The 22,057-nt window shown below is 45.0% G+C and overlaps 2 protein-coding genes across 2 annotated transcripts; both read right to left on the bottom strand.

Annotated features, from left to right (window-relative positions):
- Positions 1–11,721: 11,721 nt before the first annotated feature.
- On the bottom strand, positions 11,722–16,175 carry RPS15A (ribosomal protein S15a). Its single transcript, XM_015876716.3, has 5 exons — positions 16,148–16,175; positions 15,279–15,416; positions 14,566–14,645; positions 12,945–13,030; positions 11,722–11,854 (listed from the first exon to the last, which is right to left on the bottom strand). The coding sequence occupies exons 2-5, from the start codon at positions 15,409–15,411 to the stop codon at positions 11,761–11,763; spliced, it is 393 nt and encodes a 130-aa protein (XP_015732202.1). The 5' UTR covers positions 15,412–15,416; positions 16,148–16,175; the 3' UTR covers positions 11,722–11,760.
- Positions 16,176–16,455: 280 nt separating this feature from the next.
- On the bottom strand, positions 16,456–21,937 carry ARL6IP1 (ARL6 interacting reticulophagy regulator 1). Its single transcript, XM_015876715.2, has 6 exons — positions 21,883–21,937; positions 20,137–20,270; positions 18,802–18,921; positions 18,097–18,214; positions 17,653–17,737; positions 16,456–17,425 (listed from the first exon to the last, which is right to left on the bottom strand). The coding sequence occupies exons 1-6, from the start codon at positions 21,916–21,918 to the stop codon at positions 17,307–17,309; spliced, it is 612 nt and encodes a 203-aa protein (XP_015732201.1). The 5' UTR covers positions 21,919–21,937; the 3' UTR covers positions 16,456–17,306.
- Between the last annotated feature and the right edge of the window lie 120 nt (positions 21,938–22,057).

Here is a 22,057-nt window from a genome sequence, read left to right on the forward strand (position 1 = left end):
CCCCTTCCTCCACCAGATTACCCCCAATTTCAGGCGGGCAGATCCAGCTGTCATCCTTGCACTTGGCTACACAGGTAATTTTCCCATCTGACCCACCAGACAACGTGACAGAAACAGGCGGCATCTTAGAACATATGCAACATGTGCACAAGGTACATGGTGCAAATGCCTTTCTCAGTAACAACCACCTGCATGCAACACAGCCCTGGTGCAAATGTTGCTGTCAGATAAATTCACCAGCCACGACTAATGGATCCTTTTTAAGCACCTGGCCAACTTGCAGTTACTTGCTTTTGCAGCACCTCCAGCTTCACAACAAATGCTGCTGCTTAAATATACATATACTTTACAAATAGCCATGTAGGGCTTTTATTCTTCAAAGGAAATTCCCAGTGAGGCCACTGTTTCCACTCCACTACTCTCATTCCACTGACACCAGGTGTCCACCATCCCCAGCACACACCAAGCAGCAGATGTGTGGCAGAATATACCGCACAATCTGTTAGAAAACAAAAATAATCCTGCCTGAACTCATGACTAAACAGGTTTAATTATGACTATGATCTGACAGAAAGAATTTCCCATTTAAGCCTTTCAAAGCACACTCCCAAACATAGACAAGGACCCCAGCAAATGTACCCTCACACCACCCCTGCTGGGTGCAGCAAAATCCATTTTACAGAGAACCCATTTACCAGATTTCACATCTCTACCACGCATTCATGCTTCTTGCTTTAAATAAAGATTGCAAAAAGCTAGCAGCTGCAACAGTTGCTATTTCACACAAAGCCAAGGGCAGACTCTGCCCAGGCCAACAAACACCGCCCTTATGCTACATTAAGTTCATAAAGAGGGCAAGCCCCAGTCCTCCCTACAGTTTGATACCCACCAGTCCTCAATGTACACCAGGTACAAGTCCAGCCCATTGGCTGCTAAGGGCCCAACCACCACCATTGAACCTTCCAACCACCATTACAAGGTGAACTTCTCTTGAGGACTGCCTTCAATGACAGGTCTAGAACCTCAATGTTTACCACCATTTGTACACACTTTATTATTACTACTTTAAGAACTCCATGCACATAAGCAGAGTCAGCCCTAAATCAATGCACACAATCAAACTACAGATGAAATTGGAAGAAATGTTTCCTTGAAGGACAGTTTCTTTCTTCTACAGGAGACGGAACAGCTGGGGTTACATTCTCAGTGATCCTGAGCTTCCTTTTGCTGCTGCTGAACAATCACCCCATGTATTTTGGTAGGTGCTCATGCAGAGCCATTGTTTCCATTGTCAGCACACAGTCCTTTGGGAAGGGTTACCATGGGTTTACCCAGGCAGCACAGCACCAATTATTTCCCCTTGGGACACATAAAGCGTTCACCAAACTTCCTCTCCATAACTTCAAACCATTAGCAAAGGCAGTGTAAAAATTCAGGTGGCAAGTTACATCCCTAAATATGAAACACCAGCTTTCAGATACCGCGCAGCAGATGGACCTATCTTATATTCCAGCAGTTTATCCTACAGGGCAGGTACTCCTGCATGTGTATACCTGTAATTGTAACTTCAAACTGAACATCCCACCTTTAATCCCACCCTTCTGCAGAACAGTGTAAGCGGGAGCCCCCCCACTGTGTGACCTCTGCCTATTGTCTATAGTGATATTTACAGATGCTTTAGTCTCCCCTGCTCTGTGGGCCGGTTCCCAAAGCCTTTTCATATTTGAAACATGTCAAGAAAATAGAAACGCTGACAGGGAAACTAATTCAAGCATCGAGGGACCAAACTACCATTAAAAAACTAATGCACACAGGAACACATACTAATGTGCCAAGGAACGGTAGCCAATCTGAGAAAGAATAGGTAATTTTCTTCTGTCTCCCACTCTTTTTATGGTTCATATTACCTGTCATAAGCAGCTACTGCAGAGCCCATATTGAAGCAGGAAGGAAAGGAGGGGGGAGCTCAGCATACGCTACAAGACATTCACCCTCAAACTCTGCCCATCAAAGGGAATTTAATGTCCAGACATCTACCATTTAAGAAATAAAGTAAAATGGTGAGAATAGACTGCAAAATGCCTTTTCTGCCATTATACTCACTACTGAGGGAAAACATTTTTGATGGGGTGACCTTTGCATCGAGCTGTGTTCATACTGAAATGCATTTTGCCGGCCACGAAAAAAGCAGCTCCTTCTGACAGCTGAACTCAATACACAGGGAGTATTTAAGAGAAGCTGCTTTACAAACAGCAGGTGGCAGATAACAATAGCTTTAGTCTTCTATACTGGTAATGATAGGGAAAATAAAAAATTATCTGCATTAGTCACAGTGTGCTTGATACTATAACAGAGACGAGGTTCTTCTTGTCTTCTTTCCCACATTTTATCAAGGCATTGCCTTAATTCCATCATATGCACACACTTCCGTTTACACTTTCATCTGTTCCCAAATCTATCTCCCCATGGTTTAGCTCAGCCCTAAATACATTACATATTTACATACGTTAAATGCAGTGGAGCTGTGGGAGAGCTTTACGATGCCTTACAGATCAGGGTACAAACCTAAATCCATGGACTGAGAAGGAAAGCAGAAAAAAAACAAGCCCTTTCACAAGATTATTTTCACTCCAAACCTGACCTATTGCCTCACAGCAGTGCCCCCAATGGGCACAGGAGGGCAGGACAGTGACAGAGCCCAGACTAAGCTGTTCATAGCCCTCTGGAGACATCGGTTTCAATGTTCCCTCTCAGGGCTGGCAGTCTTGGGGCAATCCAGCCCTTGTGAGCCCAAGGAGGGCACAAAGACGGAGCTGTGTCCATGAGCACCCCACACGAAGCCTTCCAACAAGGCTGCCACTGTGCACCCCGTTACCACCCCACCCCAAAGGGAAAAGGGCCCCTCACTCACCTCATACTCCACAGGCAAAACCCAGCCAGCAGCTGCCATGCAGGTCACCTTCAGCCCACCAGGACGTGCTGGGCCCAGCACAGCTGTGAGCAGCCCCAGCTGGGGCTGGGCTGGCCGCCATCTTAGGTGGAGACCCTCAGCAGCACGGCCATGTCCGTTTGCTGCAGGGATATCTAATTCCTCCAAAAATACTCCCCCAAACTGCACCTTCCTTCTTGCAATGGCTCAGTGTTCAATAAGAAAAAGCACGCAGCCCTCCTGGTAGTGGCCATGTGGCTCATGCAGGGCTCGGTGTGGAGGAAGCTGAGCTGCCGTGTGAACAGGAGGTATGAAATCCATGATTGCAGCTCAGCAAAGGAAGAGAGCCCAAAATGGTGGAAGCTGCGCTGTGACTGCAGCAGGACGAGGGCCTGGGGGGCAGGTCATGCCTCTCCAGAGCTCTCTGCAGGGCCTTCCTACATGCAGGCAGATTCCCTCCCAAATCAGTGTCATCTGCAAACTTAATGAGGGTGCACTCAGTCCCACTGCATCTAGATTAGCAGTACAGATATTAAACAGGATGGGCCCCAATACTGACCCCTTGGGAGCACCACTGGTGTCAGTCACCAGCTGGATTTGCTTCCATTCAGCACTGCTGTCTGGACTCAGCCCTGCAGCAGGTCCATACCCAGCTTCCTCACAGGCTGCTCTGAGTATGCAGCATCATTTTGCTACAAAAAGGACAGATTGCACCGTGCCATCTGCAGGAAAACGACCTTTTTCCTCAGCCTGTCAGACACTGGGTAAGAGTGATGGAAGCGAGGCCACAGTGGTGGCAGAAGAGCACTGTGTGGTCTATGGGCTGAGGGTGCTGTGTGAGACACCAGACAGTGACCCACGAGGAGAGACAAAGAGATTTACGGAGCCCATTCCCATCCAGGCAAGCGTGTAAATGAAAGAGCAAACAAAAAACTAATAAAAAATATATCTTATAAAGAAGTTATTTGGCCATAAATGAACATCAGGGTGGCAGCATCAGACATGACAGTTCCCAGACATGTTTTTTTCCTGAAGGTCAGGCAGCCCTTTGCCTAATAAAATTTGAGAAGTGTGCCTATAAAGTCTATTCCTGCCTCTGTTCTCTGCCTGCAGAGAAAATATATGTGTATGAGCCTGTATTTCAGATAGCCGTGGCCAAGGATAACTCAAAAGATCTTCTCTGATAAAAACATCCTTTGTTGCATGGCAGCTCCCAAACAATGATTTTGGTAGAACATAGGCAGAGTCAGATGAAAAGCTGTACACAGCCACAAAATGCAGCAAACAAAAGTATATGAATTCAGACAGCGCTTTAATCATTCTGATATCAGCTGAAGCATTCAAAATGTGATTAGCATACAGTTAGGAGACATTGCTCCTTTGCATCTAAAAATACCATGGCAGCTCTGGAACAGAGCAGTCAGCAGCAGACAGGAGAGTCACACCTTTGTGTGCCGTTGTCTATGAGAACCAAAAGGGCCTGAGAACTGGTTCAGAGATGAACTTCACCAGGCAGTGAGCACTGACCAGGATCAGCCCTTATCCTCCAGACTGACCACAGATTACTTTATACTTAAGATTGGGTGTGAAAACAAGGACCTGAACAAGGACCATTCCCCACACCACCCTGTGCTTCCCATATAATCTCAGCTGTTGTTCTAGGCAGACAGCTCTGTTTTTACTTAAGGTAATTCTATGCCTTTTGTTGTGTTTTTAACGTTGATTTCACCAAGATTCACTCCCACAGCTGAGCTTCCTGCCTTCCTCCAGCTTTTGTCCTTTATTTTTACTGCTGGAGTCAGAGATGATTATCTCTAAGAAAAAGATTTCAGCTGCATTATGTTGGTGCTAAGTGCTGTTTCTCCTGCCCCATCTGATTTTCCATGCAAGATGCTTTTCATATAGCTTTAAGTGTTTGTTATTTTCAAATTGGTTGCCATGTCTCCAGGTTTCCCCGCCATGGAAAGCAGAGGAGAGGGCCACAGCAACAGTCCACAAACAGAGGCCGCTCTGGGGCACTGTCACCTCCCATAGTGGCATTGAGGTGGCTCTGAGCATGCCTCAGGCAGCAGAACCTTCCTGAACCAAGGTACATTCTGCTGAGAGGCAGCAACAAGAGCTTTGGCTGCTGGTGCACAAGCTGTGACGCTCTCATCCCCAGCAGCACGTGCTCCAGCTGACATGGAGATCCTCAAGTCCTCGGCTGGACAGGGGACACTTATCCAACTTCAGCCAACTCCCTGCTGTAACTCAGCACCTGGGGTTTTACTCCCTTCCTGCTTGTCAGGTCCACCCATCAACATAAATCATTGCACAGCATGCTGAAAAACAGCACCTTCATGCCCATGTGAGACCCTCATGCCGCACAGGCTTGTGAAGCAATATGCAGTCAGAGCCATGAAGCAGTGTAAGAACTACTGAAAGCTACTGCTGGCTCAGCAGTTTTATTTTCAATCTAAGCAGCTTTTTTTTCTTTTTCTTTTTTTTTTGGTAATATTTTTTTCCCCTTTTTGGCATTTTCATTATTAGACCAACAGGAGAAGAAAAGCACTAAAAACCTCAACAATCTCCGAATGAAAGTTATAAGCAGCTCAACACCTGGTAATGAGATATTCCAAGCCACGGCCTGGCACTTTTATAGTACTTCTAAACCTGCACTCAGTCATGTGAACGTCGGAAGAATGGAAAGTTAAGTTCTCCTGGGCATATGTCCTAAGGTTTTTCATCTTTCATTTCAGCAGTGGAAGAATACAGTACAAATAAAGCAGGCAGATACCTGGCAAGTACTTACTTTTGCCACACTGTAATTATTCTCCTCAACAAAAAGGTTTCCAAGACGGCTCCTGAGACAGCACTCAGCATTCCCAGACAACCTCAGCAGCTCTTGGCTCCTCTCATTTGAAATACTTTGTGATTTTTCTTAAGGAAACAGAACTCAGGCAGTGCCCGTCTGCCCAGCCCATTATCTTCCCTTCTCCAACCCTGCAAGGCACCAGGCAATTTCTCTAAGTCTGAACAAGGCACTGAAGGTCCAAGATTTTCCATTTCCATGTTTTTTCCACTGAATTATAGACAGAAAAGATGAGAAATCTTACAGCTGTTCAGAGCGGAGACAGGAAGGCAGGTGCCCATGGAGACACTTGAGCACTACCAGATTTGCCCCGAAGCTGCTGCACCAGTGTGGGCACTGCAGCGTGCACAGCTGCGGCAGGACAAGCTCTGTGCCCACAGGGTGCTCTGTTTTCCTGCAAACATGGCACCCCCAAATCTCAGTGCAACTTAAGGCATGACGTGGACTCTAGAAATATGAAGAAAAAATGGCAACTGTAGTGGGAAAACTATAAAAGGGGCAGGTGAGCAGCATGGAATCAGGTCCCAGCACAGCCAGCAGGACCCAGATGGACTCGATGATTCTTACCTTATCCCAACTTGGGATAATGTGCGATTCTATGGCTGAGCAAACTCTGGGCAAGTGAGCAGTGCTCCCTGCAGTTTGCTGGGAGAGCAGTGACATCAGGAGCACCAAAACCAGAGCAAGCTGCGGAGACAGGGAGGAAGAGCTGGTCTTTTGTGCTGTCATCTCATCTGCTGTTTGGCACAGGAAGGTTCTCTCCAAGCACAGCCTTGCAGAGGCCACTAGCTCAGCTCCATCACGTGATGCCATCCAAACACTGCTGCTAATTGCAGAGACAGAAAAATCATCTGCATTCTGGCCGTAACAATCCATTGTTATTTTTATGCACGCACACATAGACAGGAGTAAAGAACCCTTCTCATTTCAAGCTGTGCTATTATGCTAACTACAGAGAAATAAATATGCCACACTGTAGCTAATAAGTGTCATTCACATCAGTATTTATTCCAAACATGTTTCCCCCATCACGTCTGCTCTGCCTGGAAGAGCTCATCACAGAAAAGGAGACCTTTATTTCTCACAATTCAAGCAGACAGAAGAGAGTTAGCAATTAAAGCACACTTTTGTACAGTTTAATTCTTTTTCTTTCAGCTACCAGAGGCTGTTACCTGTCAGCACTGTATCTAGTGTTGAGCCACCACCTATCAGCACTGGGTTCATATTTTGTTGGGTTCCCCTGCTCCAGAGGAGCGGAGTGGGGGAGCAGGGCAGGCTGCTGCCATGCAGTGGGTTTGTGGTCCCCAGACCTGTGCCCTGCGTGGTAGGACCAGTCCTCCCAGTCTGACAGTACATGCACAGACACAGGCACGATCTCCCAGCTGAGGACTGCAGATGCTCAACTGAGTAGTGGATGCTGCAGTCCTAACGAATGAACCCCAAGGACTGAATGAGGGCTGATACTAATTACCAGCTCATACCAAAGATCATAGGTCAAGAATCGTGTCATTCAAGGATATAGCTGGGCATGTTGCTGCACAAGAGGAGACGAGCATCCCCATGAATTGCAGAGGTGTGGGGAGAAAAGAAATTCATTTCCCTCATGACTTTTTCCACTGTCACTGTAAAAAGGCAGATTTTTAAAGGTATTAAATGGTATTGAGACCTGAAGTTCTCACTGATTTTCCTGGACTTTTCTTTTTAAAACAAATTCAAACTGCACGAAACAATGAACCAAACCATTTGGTAAAGGTTCTTTCCACAGAGGTGGGTTTCAGCAGCAGCTTTTCTTTTCAGCTCCCCTGTCACCTGCTCTTCTCTTCACCCTTCCTTGTCCTGCTTAAAACACATTTGTGCATTGGTGAAAAAGAACAAGAACGGCAAGACTGCATTTTTTCCCCACAGTGGAACAGATAGATACTGCTCTGATCCAGCTGTGGGTGAGAAGATGGACAGATGCACAAAGCAGTTTGTAAGATCACTTACCGAGTGTTCTGCTAACCCTGCCTTTTTCATATTTTCTGGTACTGGGGCAACAGAGACATCTAGAGATCACAGGCAGGGGACTGCAGGCTTCTGGAAAACTGCTTTCTGTAGGAGGGGTAACAAGATGTGATTATAGAGCTGGAATAACGAATAAATGGAATGTGAAACAATTCAACTCCTGGCTATAAACAATGGGACCAAGAGCGAATAGCAGCCAATGACATCACAGCAGGAGTGCTCACCATTTCCATGGCTTGCCCCATTGCAGTACTTGCTCCCAAACTGTAAAGAAAAGCAAACAAAAATCCTGGATTGGGTTGCTCTGTGCACATACCCTGCTAGGGGTCTGAAGGCAGTCAGTACAGGAGGAGTGCATAGAGAATACTAAAATGGCTTGTGTTGGAAGGGACCATCCAGTTCCAACCCCCTGCCATGGACTGGCTGCCCCACACTGGCTCAGGCAGCCCTGGGCCCCACACAGCCTGGCACTGGGCTCCTCCAGGGATGGGGCACCCACAGTTCTGGGCAGCCTGTTGCATCCTGCCTCAATGGAAGAAGCCCAAAGCTCATCCAGAGCCATTTTGTTGTCACCGAGTTCATAGCACATCAGTATAGATGCAGGATATGGGGGCTAAGCCCAAATATTTCATTGTCCCTGCAGAGTGCTGGGGGAACTGAGTCTTCTTCATAAGCCATAGGAACTACAGGCACTGGGAGTCTCTGAACACTCACAAAGAGTAAAGTCATTTCATCTGCCATATTTTGTAAGCAGTCCTGGACATGCTGTGCCTCATTTCTCATCAGTACCAGGTAACCTAATGTATCAGAAAGCTGAACATGAAAACAGGTTATGGCTGCAGTGGAACCTACATTTGTTTGAAGTAAAAACATCCTTTAGTTGACCCATTTTTATATGCCTGAAGTATCTTCTCAAGTAAAGTCATCACGCAGCCCAGAACAGGTAGAATAAGCCGCCCATTTCATTACAATATGCACCAAATCCATTTGCTTTTATAGACCATTCGGCATCCGCTTTAACAGTGTTTTATGTCGCTATAAAAAACAAAAGTGGTGGTTGCTGATCTCAGGCGCCCCATGTTATGCTGTTGCACAGCACTAAAATTTGATCAACTATCACTGTGCAGTGAGCATGGCCCCAGTGCCAGCCCCAGAGCAAAACACACGTCCCTGGGGGTTTATCTTCAGCAGCTCAACATCACAGCCAGCACATAAAGGAGTGCAAGCAGGGCTGCAGGACAGTGGAGCACGATAACAACACCGCTGTACCACAGGGATCATGCATTTCCAGATTGTAATTTGTTTGGTAATCAAATATCCGGGTAACTCCAGGTAATGCATGGGGAGGTGGGGGAGGAGGAGGGGGGGGAAGAGCAGGCCCAAAGGTTTTTTTTACCCTACTCTTTTTTAAGCACCTTTATGAAGTGCACATCCCAACCAGCACCGAGATACATCACAAGCTGTTGCACAATGTGAAGTCCCATCTGCTTCTGACAGGAACATTACAGTCCCATCCTTCCCCAGCAAATGGCAGCGCCTCCCAGCCCTCCTAGGAACAGCTGATGTTACTGAGTCTGCTATGTGCTTTAATTGGCTGCAAGACAGCGAATAAGTCTTGTTTTAAACCCATTTTCTCCCCTTGCTTTCTGTAGCACAGCAACGTACGTTCTTGTCTGTCATTGCTGGTTTCTGTCTAGACTCCAACAGGTGTGAAAGAGGCAGTAAGCAACCATTAAGACATCGGCAATCAAGGTCTGATTACTGCTTGTGTTTCTGGTGCAAGTAACTTACACACACATTGGAGAAACCAAACACACACGCTCTGTTCAGAACTGAGCTGAATGAATTACCTGTGGCAGAGAACCAACAGAAGGGACAAGGAGGACAAATTGCTTCTGTGCTGGACCTACTGCCATGCACAAGCCTTTGCTCTGGTGCATATTTTTCAAGATCCGAACTTATTCTCATCTCCCATATTAAATTAGACTCCTTTGCATCAAAGACAGAAGAAATTTCTTTGCAGAGTACAAGAAAATTCAGGGTGATTGACTCCATACAAAGAGCAAAGAACAGCAGCAATGTCGAAGCCCTTTTTGGACTCCTCTCGCTATAGGAACTGCCTTCAAAGTCTCCAATGATTCAAAGTTGGATGCTGCCACCTGTTGACAACTTTGCACAGCAAAAATAAATACTCGATGCACTGCAGGCTATTTGAACATCTCATTCTACATCCAAATGAGTCAGCAGTTTGCATAACTCAGACTAAGACCCCTTTTACCACCTGACTCGGACTGCTGATACTTACCATGGTCAGCTGCACAGAGCAGTGAGGAGGGGCTGCCTGCACCACCTGCAACCTCCAAGTGACAACAGCGAGTCCTGCAGCACTAGAGCTGGACAAGCTGCCTGCCATCCTGCTCACACAGCCTGGCGTTCAGTTTGGGCTCAGCAAGCACAGCAGACCTCACCAAAAGGTCCTCTATATCTCAAGAAAGCACAGTGGTGACCTCTGTTGGGGTCATAACAGTGCACTTGTGCAGTAGTGAAGAACCACACACAGTAAAATGGTTCAACAGGACCAGTGTGTTGTCTGAAATTAGTTTAAAACAGGAATGTCAGGGAAGGAAGGAACCATCCTAAAAGGGACCTCAAAAATCACCAAGTTCCAAACGTCCTGCCACAGGCAGGGGCACCTTCTATAGTGCATGACATTCAAGCTTGATTTGACAATATAAAAGGGCCAATACATTTTTTACTTTGAAACCACTCTTTGTAATTTAGTGCACAGACGTTTATCTTCAGCTAAACATGGCCACATCTGAATGTTTTGGTGCCATTTGCAATTCAGACTTGGTGCCTTTAAGCAGAATGGGACAGAACAGGAAAGCTGTAACCTTTGAATCATTTCCCTGCTCTGGTCAGGTTAAGTTGTAAGTCTCTGCTATGGGACACTCCCACACCACCACTACAGTTACGGTAACTATCCTATTGCAGCAGTTACTTCCTGCTCCTCAGAGACCCACTTTAGTTGAGACTGTACTGCCTGTCTACAATTAATACCAGCTTGTTCGTATAGGAATAAGAGCCTAAATTGAAATAGATTATTTAGTTACAAACCAGTTTAAAAACAAGACCAACCCAGAAGCCCACTTCTCATTCTCTACTATCTTACCACCTACAAGTAGCTCTTCAGCTGCAGTCAGCTGCCCTGTGTGCTGCTTTAGGGAAATCTGCAGCTATTTCTGCATTGAGTACACTATGCTACACATCACCTACCTGAAATAAAGGTAACAACTCATTCCATACTGAACATACTTTCTTTCTCACTACAGAGATTTTAAGATCATAAACAGTTACACCCTCAGGGCAAGACGCAAAGCAGCTGCACAGCTGCACACCAAAATTCTGATGGTACAGAGGACCAACAAAGCAGCAAACCAAAGGAAATACCTCAATTACTCCTTAACACTGTAAGATTTAAAAGAAGTCTGTGCTCTAACGTCAAACTCCAGCCATTTAATTATTTCACCATCCTGTACCTCACAACTTCTTGAGCTTAAAACACAGCAGGAAATAGATTCTGGAAATGCATCTTCCACTTAGCCTGAAAGAGAAAGGAGGAGTCACACTCATAGTTATGGTAACCCACACACCTAAAATGTAAGGGGCAATCACAACTCCGGATAGCAGAGTGCAGTGTAACAGTGTAACTTCCCTACTGAGGCTATACTGTAGCTACCTGTATCTGTCATCCCGAAAATGGTATCAATTTATAGCACATTGTATCCTTAACAGGAAAACAATCGTAACCAAGGACAGTGAGGAATCTCAACATCATTTGAAATAAAGGCAGAACTTAAGCACAAGAGCTGTCTGTTACAAGCACTACCGCAGGTTGCATTAGAAGCCATTGAAATACCAACTGGAAACACCAGAGTCCGTTTGAACAATTTATTAGTATCCTCTTTTACAAGTTTTAGAAAAAGAATCCCAGGATTTTGCCTCCTGTGTGTTTTCGCCTAGCCTCCTCGTGGTCCATGATGCCAGCTGAGGTGGTCAGTACTATGTACCTATTGAGGAAGAACAAATGTTCAGTTTATTGTCAGGTTTTTTTACATTCATGCAGAGCTGATGGCAATAACTTAATTTTTATACTACAATAGAAAGATGTTTCAGAAAGGACACAGCATAACATGCTATCAGAGAACAAAACAGAAACTCCTCCCAATTGTGAAGCACACAAAATACATTTACAGGCTTCTCTTCTCCCTTCAGTCTCCTTATACATTCCTCAAGTAACATCAGTTCTGCTGTTCTAGTGGTAGTAAGTCTATAATTTATAGACAAACTGCTTCTGTGTCAAATACAGATCTTTATTCAGAGCTGATAAGAGTTGTTACGGTGCCAGCTCTGAAGGCTTTGTCACTCAGTGCTTTCAACACTGCTCATGCTTCCACAGATCAGTACCTGAACCTGGACTGACAACTGAAGCTTTAGTGACTTCTAATGCCAACATCTGGATTATCAGCACAGTTCACAAAGCTTCATGTCTGAAAACCTCTTGTCCCACCGCCCTATAAATACTCTTGAAAAATCTCAGTATGACAACACGTACTAGCAAGCTAGAGAGATACAGCTTGACTATGCAGCTTATCACTGGAGCTTTAAGAAAAGAAATGACAAGGAACTGTTAATCCTGCCTCCAACAGGGCAGACTAACTGAGCCACTGCAATCATTATCCTTGAGTTAGAATTTGAGGGGGAAAAAAAAGGTACTGTAACATCTTCTATGCTTTGGGTATTCAGAACTCATGAGGCTGAGTTTAACGTTAATTAGTATTTTATCAACTTAAACACAAAAGTGCAACCTAATTCCATTCATCTGGTATTACTCTTCCACCTATACATGGACATTCATAAAAGTAAAATAAGGAACAAAAATCCTGTAAACCAAGGAAATGGTGAAACAATAGAAAGGTTCTTGCTTAGCAGCACTCCTTTAGAACTGCTTAAAAGGTATTTACATGGAAGTTGAATTTTTACTCTTATCTGCTTTCTAACTAATGAGACATGAAAGGCATCAGGTGAATCCAATTCAGGAAAGTGCAGTTAAAAAAAATCAGCTTATGTGTGACAGATTCAGCTCCTCTCCACACTTACCCAAACTGACGTGAAGGCAGCAGGTTGTTTTGCCATTTTTCCAAATCCTTCAGTTGAACATCAAATCTGGGACTGATTACACCACACTGTAAAACACAATTCCATTACAAACTGTATAACCCGGACCCACTCATTTGTCATTCCAGCCCTCTGAATGAAAAACTTCAACTGGATTAAACTGGATTTGGCAGCAAAAGACTAGAGAGTATCGAGTAGCATGTCCCATATTCCACAGTATGAAATGGCTTCCTCTCACAGAAATGAAGACTCTTACACAGTAATTCAGTTTTTATTTATCCTTGTCTCTTCTTCCTTGCCTAAATGGAGAGATATACTGCTGCTGAAGCTACGCTAATAATATATTTGGTACAGCTGGGAGAACACAAAAGCATGCTATAAACTGGTATAGGTTAAGGAGTATTCTTTATCATCAAAAACCTGTCTTTAGAAGGAAACTGTCCCTGAGTAACCATTATAAAGAGTTAGCAAAAACACCTGCAATGTTAAACAAAGAGAAATTAACACATACAGAAGTTACCAGCACTTTCAAGTTAATCCTATTACTTATCAACCACAACCACTACTACCACCTCTAGTGACCTCACTGGCTCCAACAACTTTAACATCCCAGAGCAAAGCAGAGCACACCTCACTGCACTGACATCTTTCTGAACCAAGTAGCTTCTTTCCTTACTGCAGCTACTGGGAGAAACATCACATCCAGTTAACACTGCAACATCTGATACAAAGTCATCCAGAAAGACCTCAGGAAACATCATACTCAAATATGTCTATTATTACGGACACATAACATTAGAAATCTGGGTTGTGTCAGAATTCCCCTCTACTATTCTCAAACAATTCTCAGTTGCAACAGTTGCTCATCATATAAGTAGCCCCCAACATGTTTTGGCCAACTAATATTTACATTTCTTTGCTTGAGAACCACCTCTCACTTGAATAGCTTCATTGGATACAATGACCATCCATGTTCATGAAACATCTAAATGCTGTTTGAGGCCTTTTCCAATCTTGGTGATTCTATGACTCCATGCACAGCAATTCATCACAGAAATAAACAGCCCAATGTTTGAAGTCAAATGCATTTAAAAAAATGCCCAAACACAAAAATGATTCGTACACCCCAGGAATCCAAAAAGCGCTAATTATCATGAGATTTCACTCTGCCTCAACTACAAGCAAAGCCAACCCAGTAGCAGTAGAAATGCTTGTCTCTTCCCTATTTAGAGGTATTAAACATCAACTGGAAGACAACATAGTTGCTATCTCTTGTGACAAAACTATTATAGATAACTTAAATGAACACAGAAATCACAGAGAAGGCAGAAAGCCCCCAAAGAGAAATACACAGTACCTGAAAGATGACTTCCAAAAATCCAGCTTATTCATTGTGCTTCTAACAGTAATTAAGTCAACCATACCATTACAAATCTAGGAAACATAATATTCAATAACTACTGATAACAGCCAGATTACTCTCACTTACACAGTCCTAACTAAATACCAGCTTCTCACAAGCAATAATTTCAGAATTAGAGCAGACAAAAAGGCCTCATTTGGACATCTTCCTAGAGAAGTGTATTTATAAAACCAGTCCTACCTTGTTGAGTCTGCCTGTGAGATTGACAACAATCTTCCCAGCTCTGTGATCATCAATTATCTCAAATTCACCAATGTAACCTAGAAAAGATCAGAAAACAGATAAATCAAAACATGATACGCAGCCACAATACAGTTCATTTAACCAAACCATCCAAAATGACTTCAAGCACCTTGATTTACTTATGTCAAAAAGCACCTGAAGAAAACATCACCCCATAGAACTTCAGGAAGTTTTCTGCAATTAAGACCAACTTCAGTGTCCCAGCTGGTATGATTCAACTACACTGAAGTACCTCCATATGTGACTGCATTGTGTAAAGCTGGAACACATCTAAAACACTGAAGAAGAATTACTGCTCTGAGGGATTTTTTGGCTGGCTTTTATTTTCAGAACTTGTCTCATACCTGCAGAATGTTCTGGGTAGCTTCAATATTCACAATGTATACAGAACACTGTGGATCAAAACCCATACTCTAATCAAAAGCCATACTCTGCTTCCCCCCTCCTCCCAGCAATTACCAGCACACTCATCTAAAGACATAACACAGAATAATACTTAAAACAATTACCACCAATTAGTTGCAAAATCCCAAAGCGAACATCATCAATTCTGTAAGATGCTCAAACTTTACCCAGAGATCTCCTTCACTAAAGTAAACTACATAGGAAACGTGAATAAAAGGAATACCAGTGCTGCGGTCCACACTCACCATGCTTCATCATCACAGTTAGAAACCGGACGATGACTTTGGAGCACGGCCTGATGAGAACCTGCCGCTTCCCACGTTTCTCTGCGTTGTTGATGCTTTTGAGAGCATCGGCCAGAACGTTCATGCGCACCATGGTGCCTGTGGGGAGGAGAGAGGCAGTGATGATACACACACATCCATCACATCTGTACTCACAGGTACCTCTGAGGCCTATTTTAGAGCCTAGGACCTAAGAAGGACAAAAAGTTGCACTAAGCCTCAGCAAGTCACAACACACGCTCAGATTTGTTTGACAGAATTCAGCACTTTGCAAATCACACACATCAGCACTTCTGCTTGGGTTTGATGAACTCACACACACTCAGCTTTAAAAAGCAGCATGTAATCAGCAACATGCCAACCCCAATAAGCAAAACCCCAACGCTGGGGGTTGGAACTACACGATCCTTGAGGTCCCTTCCAACCTGGGTCATTCTGTGATTCCGTGCCACCTTTCCTTGGCGAATAGTTTAGATCTTATAAATTCAGCATTGGCCCCATCCAAAAAGCATGTCACACATAGTATTAAACGTGCTACAAAGCTTCCCTGCCTTCAAGAATAACAGTAGTAATAATACGAGCTGGCCCGGCCCGTCCCTCAGCCCCCTCCCTCCATCCGTGTCTCTGTGCTGCCAGGCGGGCTGCTCCCCCCCACCCGCCCCTTCGGAGGCTCTATAGAGCGCTAGAGACGACGCCGAGCGCTCAAAGTGGGTCGGACCGCTCGGACGCGGTCTCGGGCCCCCGGTGATGGGAGAGGAGGCGGCGGAGGAGCGAGGATGGGGCGGGGGAGCGGCGGATGGCGGCCGGGCCGAGTCGGCGGCGCTACTCACCGGTGCGGCAAGATGGCGGAAAAGGAAGAGGCCGGGCGCCCGCGGGGGATTATGGGAAGGCCATGAGCGCGGAGCGGCGAGCGCGCCGCACGGGGAGATCTCGCGAGACTCCGCATCCTATACGGAAGGCAACGCGCGCCGAGCTCCGCCATCCCCATTGGTGAGAACAGAGTGACGCACTTCCGGCGCGACGCTTCCACGCGCGTTCCCATAGCAACGAGGACGCTTCCCGGGGCCAACGGGAACCGCGAGAATCAACCGACGGCGGAACCGCGACCCGGCACCAGCCACACACAGCACAACCAGAATGACAATAGTGTCTGATCATCTATATTTTCCTATTGGACTGTTACAATAACACCGAGACTCCATCTTCAAACAATACAATTGTAAAATGCGTGAACACAGGTTGGAGCTTTACAAAGAAACAAAGTTATTTTGTAAAAATAAGGAGGGAGATAGAAGAGCACAGCACGAATCCAGCACTATGGATAAGCACAGCCCAGCACAACAGCCATAAAGCAAAGGGCTCCGTGACAGAGCAATGAGCTGTGGGTGGGGGTCACACATAAACCCACCCCACAGCCTCAGTGCAACACTTTGTCCTACAGCTACAACAACTAGAAGCTGATGGACCCAGAGCCCAGCACGGCAGGTACAGCCACAGAAACAAAGGGATTCAGGGACACAACAGGACCAACCTCCTGCACCAGCTCTGATTCAGCTCAGCCACCAGCGCTCAGTCAGTTCATGGGCTCCTTTCCACAGGACTCAGTAGTAACAAGGCTTTGAGAAGTGCAAGCATTCAGAACGCCTTCATCATACCTGCTGTAACCACAAACCACTAACAGGTACAGAACCACCGTGATCAGCTGCAGTAAGTTCTTACCATAGGGTACTTATGAGGCCTCTTAAATTGGTGAAGAAATTTAAGCTCCACACGTCAAAGATCTTTTGCATTAAATCAAACACAGAACCTCAATCTGCACAGCAAGAGACAAACCCATAGCAAGTGCTCGAGGGGCATTTTCCATTCGTTGGAGCCATTAAAAAAAAGTTAAGCCAGTGAGCGATACAACTTCTATTATCTTAATTATACATAAATTCACAAAACTGTTCCCAAGAAAACCTTTTACAAGAGCAAACAGCAGTTCAGTCTTCACTCATTTTTCTTCTCCTTGTGCTTGAGCAGTTTGTTTATTTCCCTTTTTGCCATTCCAACGTACTTTGTAATGATCCCATGCTGGTTCAGCCCAGGAAACAGCAACAAGAAACTCACTGGAGAAATAAACACAAAAATCAATTCTTTATTAACTCTTCAACAATCTTTGTCACCTTGCAGTTCTTTGCCTCCCTTAAGCTCCACCAACCGTCTGAACACACAACTAAATGTCCCATGTTAAACAAAACATCCCCACACAAATAATCCCATCTCACTCCCACCAGCCTCGTACCATTTTAGGCAGCTGACAAAGCTGGATCTGTTTGGCATGCTACACACTTACCAATAAGATACGTCAGAAAGAGGTTGTGAACTTGCTGTCCAATCCAGGCAACCACAGCAAGAGAACAAAGCATGGTCATGAAGTACTGAGAAAAGAAAAGGGAACAGTTACCACTGATCTGAAGGAAACTCTCATCCTTCCCTTCAGTATGCAATGACATTTCAAAGTCCAAAACTAGACTGCAGCCCACTGGCCCCTCCACATGCAATATCAATGCACAGGCTTGTTAGAATTTACACTGCAGAGATTACACCTGTACGTTCTCAACTATTTATGCAGCATTCAATTTATTACAGTTCAGCAGCTCATCTCCATTGAAATAGCCCTCACAGTATGCTACCCCCATGTCCATACAACCTGTGCTTCATGCAGCGCCTGAAGCTTTGATTGGACAAAGCAAAGGGACATTTTACAATGATACAAAGAACCCCTGGACCTCAATACCATTTTAGGCTTCTCTTCCTTCAGTGAGAAAAGACGTTTCCACCATCCAACAATTCGGCGACGAGATTTGACCAAATTGCTGCAAATCTCATGAAATCTTTGCTGCTGTTCTGTAGTCCTTTTAATAAAGAGAAGACAGGAATAACAATTAATGTTCTCATCTGAAACTATACTATATATGTATATATACTATATATACACACATCTGAAACTATACTATATATGTATATATACTATATATACACACACTATTTTCCAGCAGGAAAAATGTACCTATCTTGACATTTGCCTCACTCAGTTTTGTACATTCTTTTTACTGAGCACTATAATACAACCACCTATGTAACTTTTAAGTAAGCTGAGTCTCTCCAATGGACTCTAAAACTGCAACTCCTATTTAAGCCAGAGAAGCACTGACTTTCACCTTTATCTGCTGAGTGCAATTAATTGGGTTCTTCTGCTGGCACGCTCCTACTCCTTCAAAATAAAACCTGACTTTGCTAGAAGAGAAGGAACAATAAAGATTATGCTGTAGTAGTTTTATTTCAGAAAAATAATTCAGAAGTGTCCTCACTTCATAAACTACAGAGACTGACAATGACAGTGACTATGCAAGAATCATTTAACACTTGCAATTCAGACATTCGCTTGGATAGAAACCAATTCCTTTACACTCAGGCTATTTTAATTCAAGGCTTTCCTCACCATTTGTTAGAGCCAAAGATTCTGGGAGCAAGAGCAGGAACGAGATAATCAGCCAAACAGATGAACATAACAAAGCAGGAGACGCCTGACAGAACGGATGGATCCAAGTAGTAGATCATCCTGTAAAAACAACACGGAGATGGTTTCTGGATGCTCAGACTGCTAAATACTTGCAGTACTTAGTCACGTATCCAGTTGGTACAGGACTTCAAACAGAACCACCCTCTTTGCCTAACTTCTTTTGGCTTCAAATTTGCTCCTCTTGCCTATAAAAATAATTTTAATTGATTTAATTTAATTTAATATTCAAGCTTAAATACTTCAATATTATTACAAGGAAATGAGACGATATCAAAATACAACTTTCTAAACATACTAGAAAATACTATAATACAACAAGCATATCATAAAGTTCATTACTGCTCATCCAGAAGTTGAGGTCTAGTGAATGTAGCACTGAGCATGGGAAGACTGAGGGAACATGTAAAAGAACTAAGAAGGGTGAGAGCTCATCCTGTTGGTTCTGCAGTAAATCACAGCACCCCCAGGCTGCCCCCATTTACCGCCTCACCTGTGACATCCAACCAAACCTGTTCCACACAAGGAGTCATAACCCTCCAAGTAGGACAGTGCTGTGAACTTCTACATTACATTTACAGCTGTATGGTTACTGGACAAGAACCTGCTTATCTCATAGGTCTGCTAACATTCACTGAGACCTACATTACCTTTTTGCATTTAACAGAACTTCTTGAATACTGAAGAATAAAAGTGAAGAGATGACACTCCACCACAGAGCCAGTCCTTCTACACAACTGGCACAGTGCTACTGCACTGAACATTCAAGTTTATTCAACACAAGACATTTCCTGCTGCAATCAGAGAAAATCTGCACCAGAATATACCAATGTAGATATAATTACTTCTCTCAAATTACTTTTCAGCTTCATTTGTCTTTTACTCTCGCTCTGAGGATGACAAAATGTTTGATTAGCCAGAAGAGAGATCATTCCTATCTCACTTTATTCAACACTCACAACTCTTTTCTTTAGTCCCACAAAACCAGCAACTAGAACTCCACAGCTGCTGTGGGCACTTACATCTATGTGGCAACTAAGAGCCACTAGGAGTATTACAATGTTACACACAGTCACAAGCAAAAGCCTCAGCCAATCCAAGTCTCCTGACTGTATTCTCTAACCAAGAGAAGGGCAACAACCTCCCACCCTGCTGACTTCTAAGTTACTCTCGGCCTTCAGCTCCCTTCTCTACATTGTGCAAAACCAACTAAATTTGTCCCTAAAAACCACACCACGAGAGCACAGAGCAACTTACAGGAAAGAAAATGAAACAACACTCATCAGCGCTGGAGGAAACCAGGCTCTCTCCCAACGAAGAACTTTATCAGTCATCAAGATCACTTCTCCCCATCCTTGCAACTGCTCTTCCAAGCTGGCTGTTTCTGCAGCCTAAAGAAAAAAAAGGGGAAGAAGGTATTATTTCTAACCAGAATATCAGATTAGTCCCCCCAACAGCAGCTAAAAGAAGAGTCACAAAGATCTCAGTCATAAATCAGAGTAATTATTACAGACCAAATGATACCTGCCTGCAGACTCCACTGAGGTGCTTTGCCCCAATCTTCCCTTTATGCTGCTCCCATCCCCAGTTTAGCAAAAAGTCAAGTTTTAAAGCTTAGCCCTTCAAAGTTGCAGTTTTCCTGGCACACGAGAGATAGTTTAAATACAGGTGTTTTCAAACATAACTCTTAACACATTCAGGTTCTCTGGTTGCTGTCCAACACTCGTTTTTGTTAAGTGAAAAACAGATGAAAAAATGCAGAAGTGTAACATGGAAGCTACCAAACGGATCACACCGGAACACAAAGAGAAAGCTTTCCCATGAGTTGTCCGAAACAGAGCAGGCAGCCCTTACATTCCTATTCCTGCATTATTCCTCCCCCGTGCTTCTTTTGTAATGAGGCCCCATCTGCTCTGACAACAGATCCCTGAGCAGTTCACCTCAGGTGTTCTGCATTTAGCATAGCTTAACAGTGAGCCCTAGGAAAGAAGAGGGATCTCAGGTTACAGCACTATTGTAATCATGGATGGAACCAACATTCCCACACAGTCAGGGATTAGAAGACACCCAGCCCTGCATGTGTGCAGCAGAAAAGTGGGTTTAGAACAAGGCCAGCTGAGTGCAGCTGTCATTACAAAGCAGGGCCTACTGCTGGGATTCTATCAGAAATTATCTGAAAAGCTACAGTTCAGCACTGTAGGAAATAGAAGGCTGTTTGACAGACTGCTGAACCCCTTCCAGCTCATTATATACATTTTACATCACAAACACAGATCTTTGTGTTTAAAAATAAATAAATCACATTTTCCAGAAGATATTTTATAGCCTTCTGTTCTGCTTTACTACTTCTGTCTGCATTTATCATTACGAGCAGGAGAAAGCACAACGGGAGCATATTGGAATATAACAGCGTTATCAACCACAGCCTGAAGCCAACTCTCCGGAGCTGTTTCCCACTGGGGCAGGCACAGAGGCAGCTGTAGGGCAGCTCCTGCCAGCAATGTCCTTCCTTCACTCCAGATCCTGCCCATCTGCATCGTGACAGCGCAGCCAAGTGCTGCTCCACACACAGATCACAGCATTGAGGTTGGAAGGGACCTCAAGGATCATGTAGTTCCAACCCCCCTGCCTGGCAGGGCCATCAAACACACACATTTACTAGATCAGGTTGCCCAGGAGACCCCATAGAGACCCCATAGATCAGGTTGCCCATGGCCCCGTCCAACCTGGCCTTGAACACCTCCAAGGACGGGGCATCCACAACCTCCCTGTGCAGCCTGTTGTTGTCCCTGTTGTCACTATTGAACGTCAGCCGTGACCAACAGCGCAGAGCAGCCCCGCCGGGTCCCACAGCTCCGAGGCGGCCCGGCACCGTGCAGGCCCATCTCCCCGCACCTCCAGCGCCCACAAACCGCCATCTCCTCGTTGCCCACCCGCAGTCCGGAGGCTCCAGGCCCCACACACCCCCCCAACCCGAGTTGCCGCCGGCCCCGCCGCACTGACCAGCTGGTAGACGCTGTTGTTGTCGCCCTCCGCCATCTTGGTCGGCCCTCACAACGCGGCCACACCCGCCGCCACCGCCTCCTGGAGCTTCCTCAACCCCTTCTCTGCGTTATGATTGGCCGGCTCAAACGCCTCCCGGGCCAATCCCAGAGCTCGTGCCGCTGTCCGGCTGCAG

The sequence above is a fragment of the Coturnix japonica genome, chromosome 13 (assembly GCF_054131305.1).
Source record: "Coturnix japonica strain WE chromosome 13, WE-NBRP24, whole genome shotgun sequence".
Lineage (NCBI taxonomy): Eukaryota > Metazoa > Chordata > Aves > Galliformes > Phasianidae > Coturnix > Coturnix japonica.